This window comes from Silurus aristotelis, assembly GCF_946808225.1.
Source record: "Silurus aristotelis genome assembly, chromosome: 3".
Lineage (NCBI taxonomy): Eukaryota > Metazoa > Chordata > Actinopteri > Siluriformes > Siluridae > Silurus > Silurus aristotelis.
Genome location: NC_139576.1, coordinates 23306110 through 23313728, shown reverse-complemented (window position 1 = coordinate 23313728; position 7619 = coordinate 23306110). Strand labels below are relative to the sequence as shown.

General features: G+C 40.4%; 2 protein-coding genes across 4 annotated transcripts in view; both read left to right on the top strand.

The window, feature by feature from the left end:
- The first annotated feature begins 255 nt into the window (after nucleotides 1-255).
- On the top strand, nucleotides 256-3337 carry fzd7a (frizzled class receptor 7a). The gene has a single exon (XM_083535926.1). It carries the CDS (start codon nucleotides 868-870, stop codon nucleotides 2530-2532), a length of 1665 nt encoding a protein of 554 aa, XP_083392052.1. The 5' UTR covers nucleotides 256-867; the 3' UTR covers nucleotides 2533-3337.
- A 1863-nt stretch (nucleotides 3338-5200) lies between these two features.
- Nucleotides 5201-7619, top strand: part of kiaa2012 (KIAA2012 ortholog) — a 31485-nt gene continuing 29066 nt past the window's right edge. For 2 of the 3 annotated variants that reach the window (XR_014533001.1, XM_083537982.1), the window contains exons 1-2: nucleotides 5201-5603; nucleotides 5692-5826. Coding sequence is in view for 2 of the 3 variants with exons in the window: in XM_083537982.1 (XP_083394108.1) it covers nucleotides 5722-5826 (105 nt within the window). In the remaining variant the exon portion in view is untranslated. The remainder of the gene's footprint in view (nucleotides 5604-5691; nucleotides 5827-7619) is intronic. The other variant, XM_083537983.1, reaches the window with a different exon arrangement.

The window sequence follows — 7619 nt, the reverse complement described above, 5'->3', positions numbered from 1 at the left end:
ATGCTGCGTATCGGAGACGATATAGCCTGGGTTATGAAGAATATCGTATCGACATTTTTCACTTTAGCGAAAGCAGAATGGGGGAGAGTTTCTAGTAGACCTCCGCAAATTACTCGGTTTGACCAATCAGGAGCGAGAGGCGAAGGAAAACAAAATCTGTGATTGGTCTGGGAAGCTTCTGTTTCAAGGCGCCCAAACCGGGCCGAGCGGCGGGACTGAATGAGGGGCGCCTAGAAACAGACGACACACATTACACTGTGCGCTGCGTGCTCGCGCTCAAACCGTGCGGAGAGACAGACGCGATTTTCCACGCGCTCGGAGACGCGCAGCGCGGCGACACTGGAAACCCCGACACACACCTCTAACCCGGGGAGGGGGAAAAAAGTTTATCCGTGCAGATCGAAACATCCTCCGTGCATTGAGATACGCATTTAAGGACGTTGGGGAAACCATGGAAAGTTAACATCTGGAGGATTTTCTGCTAATGATGCCGAAAACCGAGTTGATCATGGACTTCAGGGCAACTTTGTGATCGCGAGCTGTATTTTCCAGCGCCTTTTTAAAAGTGCACGCAGTTCACGATTCGATTGATTTTGTTCTCCCTTTTTTTTCTTTTTGTGAACTTGGTGCAGATGCTGCTAACATGCTCCCCTGGATACTTAGACTGAGTTGGTGTTAAGAGAAAAAACCCGACGCAAGCGAAGAGCAACAGCTGGAAAGGATTTTCTCCCCTGTGTAATTGGGTGAAATTTTGTGGTGGACTATAACAGGCCTAGTTTTCAGTTTTTGGCCAAAAAAAAAAGAAAAGACAACGTATTGTCTTCAACTGTTTCTTCTGATTGTTTTATAACTACGACTTTCTCCAGAATGTTGATGCGCGCGGAACGTGTGGGCTTTTTCCTCGCGACTTTGTGCCTTTTGTGCTTGCCCACGAGCAGCGGTCAGCACAATGGGGAGAAGGGCATCTCGATTCCGGAGCACGGATTCTGCCAGCCCATCTCCATTCCTCTGTGCACGGACATTGCGTACAATCAGACCATAATGCCCAACCTTCTGGGTCACACCAATCAGGAAGACGCCGGACTCGAGGTGCACCAGTTCTACCCGCTGGTAAAAGTGCAGTGCTCGGCTGATCTCAAATTCTTCCTGTGCTCCATGTACGCGCCAGTGTGCACAGTGCTGGAGCAGGCCATCCCCCCGTGTCGCTCCCTGTGCGAGCGCGCCAGACAGGGCTGTGAGGCGCTTATGAACAAGTTCGGCTTCCAGTGGCCCGAGCGCCTGCGCTGCGAGAACTTCCCAGTACACGGCGCGGGTGAGATCTGCGTGGGCCAGAACACGTCGGAGGCCGGAAGTCCGACGTCCGACCCGACACCCTACGTTCCCGACCTGATCACACTGCCGCCCAATCCGGGCAGAAACTTTCAGCAGTTCACATGCCCGCTGCAGCTTAAGGTGCCCTCTTATCTCAACTACTACTTCATGGGTGAGAAGGACTGTGGTGCGCCGTGTGAGCCCAACAAGCCCAACGGCCTTATGTACTTCCGTGAAGAAGAGGTGAAGTTTGGACGCCTCTGGGTGGGCATCTGGTCCATTTTGTGTTGCGTGAGCACCCTCTTCACTGTGCTCACCTATCTGGTGGACATGAGACGATTCCGCTATCCAGAGAGACCAATCATCTTCCTGTCTGGCTGTTACTTCATGGTGGCCGTGGCCTATGCTGCAGGTTTCTTCCTTGAGGACAAGGTGGTTTGCATTGACAAGTTCAACGACGATGGGTACAAGACAGTGGCACAAGGTACAAAGAAGGAAGGATGCACCATCCTCTTTATGATTCTCTACTTCTTCGGCATGGCGAGCTCCATCTGGTGGGTCATCTTGTCTCTCACGTGGTTCCTCTCAGCCGGCATGAAGTGGGGCCACGAGGCCATCGAGGCCAACTCACAATACTTCCATTTGGCAGCCTGGGCTGTTCCTGCGGTGAAGACCATCACTATCCTCGCCATGGGTCAAGTGGACGGAGACCTGCTGACGGGCGTGTGCTATGTGGGCATATATAGTGTAGCATCTCTGCGGGGTTTCGTACTGGCACCGCTCTTTGTTTACCTCTTCATTGGCACCTCATTTCTTCTGGCAGGCTTTGTTTCGCTGTTCCGCATCCGCACCATAATGAAGCACGACGGCACGAAGACCGAGAAGCTGGAGAAGCTCATGGTGCGCATCGGGGTGTTCAGTGTGCTCTACACAGTGCCCGCTACAATCGTGATCGCATGCTACTTCTATGAGCAGGCTTTCCGAGAGCACTGGGAGAAGACATGGCACATGCAGACGTGCAAGCGCTTCGCTGTGCCCTGCCCAGCCGGCAACTTCGCACCCATGTCACCCGACTTTACCGTGTTCATGATCAAGTACTTGATGACCATGATCGTTGGGATCACGTCTGGCTTTTGGATCTGGTCCGGCAAAACTCTGCAGTCGTGGCGCAGGTTTTACAAAAGACTCAGTAACAGTAACCAGGGTGAGACGACTGTATGAGAATGGGACACGACCCTGAGAGTGAAACACAAGACTGAAATTTTGAGGAAATTGCTTTGTTGAGGCTGGACGACACTTTTTTCTTTAAATTCTTTATTTCTGAGACGTTTTCTGGTTAAACAAGCCCAAAAAAAAAAAAAAAAAAAAAAAAAAAAAAGAAGAAGCCTAATGCAGTTACTGATGAACATGCTTTACAGCTAAATTTACTTTGTCTTTTGAGAAATGAAATTTTGTGGACACAAAAAAAAAAAAGTGCCAAAATGTTTCCCCAAACTTCTGCCTTTGTTTTTTTCATGTGAAAGAAATATTTTGACTTTGCCTCTATGTACCAGTATATTTTACACGTCATGTGTCTCTGCACATCTTAAGGCCCACATTCACGCGCTGTAATCGGCATAGTACCATGTAGTGCTCATTACTGTGGAATCGTGATTACTTTTTTTTTTTTCTTACCCATGAATATTGACCATGTTTTGCTTTACAGATGTATGCTCTCCTGTCTTTTATGGACTTGTATGAGTTTCAGAGCCACCCGCTGACAATCATGCATCGTTCATGTGGCACACAAGCACGTTGGTGTTGGGCTTGGGGAGCTACATGCATGTGTCCAGCTGGGAAATTATGCAAGCTCCTTTTAAACTGCGTAAACTTGTAAATAATCACCCTTTCTTAAAGAATATATGTATTTATGAAAATAATCTTGTTGTTTTTTTACTTGATTTTTTCTTTTTTTTTAAACAGAAAATTGGTGAGAGGACATTTGTATATGTACAGTTTCACTGAATAAAAATGATTAGATTTTTAATGATCTGCTTCATAAGTATTTATTTCTTAGGCGGGTTGGTTAGAGCATTTAAAACGTTTAATATGTTAATTTTAATATGTTTATCATAATATGTTATGAACTGCAAAATTTTTGTTTTTTCATTGTCATTGGGAATAACGGGCCAAAAGCTCTTTATAGCATTAATAGAGACTGTACCTCAGTGAGAGAGCGCCCCCAATGGGTGTATGGTGTTAAAGAAAATTACTTTATCCCCCTTGAACCCGAGCTTTACAAAATGGATCCAGGAATGTGTGCAGTCAGGTAGTCCTTGCCTTATTTAACATTAAATAAAATGACTAGACTGTGGAACTATTAAATATAGTTCATATAGTCAGGGTACTAATTACTTAATCTACTTATAAGATGAATTGTCAAGTCACCTGACTGTTCAAGCTACACATACATTGTTCTAGAAATTTATATAAAAAAAAAATTTATTATAACAAAATATAAAAAATTATTACCATATATTTAATATAACTTCCTTTTCATTGATTCTTCTGGACTTCTGGATCCTTCTGGACTTACTTTTACTATATCCTATTTAAGGTGTGTCTGTACTTTACATGGCATTTATGCAAAATAGACCACGATTGGCACCATCGGGTGTGTTTAACCAAAAACAGACGAGTTGGATGAAGAGGTCATAGACACTATTAAAACTACTGTACAAATCAATCCCGATTCAATACACAGGATGCTTCATTAACCCAATATATATATATATATATATATATATATATATATATATATATATATATATATATATATATATATATATATATATATGTGTATATATATATATATATATATATATATATATATATATATATAAAAGACAGTTTATAGACAGTGTACAGTATTTACAGTATAAGCTAATACTTTAAAAAATAATAAAGAAAATCTTAAGAAATTATTTATATATATATATATATATATATATATATATATATATATATATATATATATATATATATATATATATATATATATATACACAGTGTATGTGTATATATATATATATATATATATATATATATATATATATATATATATATATATATATATATATATATACACATACACTATATATATATATATATATATATATATATATATATATATATATATATATATATATATATATATATATATATATATATATATATATATATATAATTTTTTTTTTCAAGTATTAGCTGATACAGTAATCTAATTTAATGTGTAAGAGGAAATAACAAACCTAATGTGAATCTCTCAGCAGTACTTATCCAACATCTTGTCATGAAATTACCATTCTATGGCACCTAACCATACATTAATCAACAGTTAATAAGGGTTTTCTTGTCCTCAAAAATTTTTAACGTTTTTGAAAGAATGAAATAAGCTTTGTTTTATAGTCTAAGACAAATGTGAAGGACTTTATTATATGAACTATGATTTAAAAGGTTCATCATTGCTACATGAATTACAAATGAAACACTGATTTATTTTCACAGACAACAAAACTTATATAACTCTAACAAGTTCTTATAATATAACAAGACTAACAACTGGATGTTTTAGTAATATGACCATAAAAATTACTGATAAGTTGCATGCAGATCAATCATTTCAGCTCTACAATATTTTTATTTAAGTACAGTTTACTATATAGAAATTATCCAGATTAAGTTCTTCTGGCACACGTTCCTCTTAAATAAATGGCTAATGGCCCTGTGTCTACCTCCTCTTTGCTTTTATGGGGATATATTACACTAACTGTCTGAGGGAGTTGCAGCATGTGGAGGAAGAAACCATTCCTAAAAAGTGACAAAACTCTACCAATCAAATACCCTAATTAGGGGGGTGCTCCATCTGGACCATCTGACAGGAAGTAAAGGAGAGTTGTGGGAAATCCAGCCCCCAGAATAAACACAGGCCATTCTTGTAAATTAGCAGGCCTTTTTTTCTCTTTTGTTTGAAATTCAGGATGGGTACAACCAGGGTAGCCCGAAATAGCAGCCCAAACCAGGAGGTAATCTCTTGGTTCCAAGGCAACATGAAAACAGTGCTGTCTTAAGGAGCTTTTGAGAGCCTAGCAACGGCAAACAGAGGCAATCAAATAGAGTCAGACATGACTGTGCTGCAGTGTAAAAGAAGCGATTGGCATTCACTGATACTCAACAGGCTTTAGAATATATTCCCAGAATGTTAAAAAAGACAGTCGCTAAGGAGAAGAGTGCAGCAAACAACACAGCATTGGGTGAGTGAAATGATTTTACTTGTTCTCCAGGAACTTGATTTTGAAATAAGGCAAAGAAAAAGAAAACAACTTCAATCTTTATCGTTAGGTCTCTGAGAGGAGCACCGTCAGCTTCAACATGAAAGAGCTTGTCCTATCAGTCCTTAGTCGAGGATACAGTCATGTGGTCCAGACTGATGGCAAAAGACAATATAGAAGACTGGAAGTCTCTTTCGAACCTGAGGTTAGTACTAACTGTACTAGGTGTAATCAATAACTCAGATTGTGGGCTTTAGCAATCTATTGTATAAATAAATGAGCACATCTACATATACAGTGGTGTAAAAAAGTGTTTGCCCTCTTCCTGACTTCTTATTTTTTTGCATGTTTGTCATACTTTAATGTTTCGGATCATCAAACTAATTTAAATATTAGTAAAAGATAACAAGTAAACACAACATGCAATTTTTAAATGAATGTTGTTATTATTGAGAAAAAAACAAAATCCAAAACTACATGGCCCTGTGTGAAAATGTGTTTGCCCCCAAAAGCTAATGGTCTGGTTGGGCCACCCTTAGCAGCAACAACTGCAATCAAACGTTTGCGATAACTTGCAATGAGTCTGTTACAGCGCTGTGGAGGAATTTTGGTCACTTATCTATGCAGAATTGTTGTAATTCAGTCACATTGGAGGGTTTTTGCCTTTTTAAGGTCATGCCACAGCATCTCAATAGGATTTAGGTCAGGGATTTTGTTTTTCTTCAGCCATTCAGAGGTGGACTTGCTGGTGTGTTTTGGATCAGAACCCAAGTTCGCCTGAGCTTGAGGTCACGAACAGATGGCCGGACATTCTCCTTCAGCATTTTTTTTGTAAACAGGAGAATTTATGGTTCCAATTATTACAGCAAGTCTTCCAGGTCCTGGAGCAGCAAAACAGCCTCAGACCATCACACTACCACCACCATATTTTACTGTTGGTTTGATGTTATTTTTCTGAAATGCGGTGTTACTTTATGCCAGAAGTATTGGGACACACCTCCCAAAAAGTTAATCTATTGTCTCGTCAGTCCACAGAGTATTATCCTCAAAGTCTTGTGGATCATCAAGATGTTTTTTGGCAAAACTTAGACAAGCCTTACGTCTTGGAACTTATGTCATGCAGACCATTATTGCCCGGTCTCTTTCTTATGGTGGAGTCATGAACACTGACCTTAACTGAGGGAAGTGAGGCCTGCAGTTCTTTGGATGTTGTTGTGGGGTCTTTTGTGACCCCTTGGATGACTCATCGCTGTGTTCTTGGGGTAATTTTGGTTGGCCGGCCACTCCTGGAAAGGTTCTCCACTGTTCCATGTTTTTGCCATTTGTGAATAATGGCTCTCACTGTGGTTCGCTGGAGTCTCAAAGCTTTAGAAATGGCTTTATAACTTTTTCCAGACTGATAGATCTTAATTACTTTCTTTCTCATTTGTTTCTGAATTTCTTTGGATCTCAGCATGACATCTAGCTTTTGAGGATCTATTGGTCTAATTCACTTTGTCAGGCAGGTCCTATTTAAGAGATTTCTTGATTGCGAACAGGTGTGGCAGAAATCAGGCCTGGGTGTGGCTAGAGAAATTTAACTCAGGTGTGATTAGGCACAGTTTTAACAGGGGGGCAAACACTTTCACACAGGGCCATGTAGTTTTGGATTTTGTCTGCCCTCAGTAATAAAAACCTTTATTTGAAAACTGCATGTTGTGTTCACTTTTACTAATATTTAAATTGGTTTGATGATCTGAAACATTAAAGTGTGAAAAACATGCAAAAAAATTTGAAATCAAGAAGGGGGCAAACACTTTTTCATATATGTGTGAATTGAATTGAATTGAATTGAATTGAATTGAAATTGAATTGAATTATATGTTCTCAATGCCTTCCCGTGGGCTCACCACCTGCAGGAGGGACCGTAAGGGACGGTGCTATGAGGATTGGGCAGCAGTCGGAGGCGGGGCCTGCTTAGACTGCTGCCCCCGCGACCCGAATTACGGATAAGCGGGA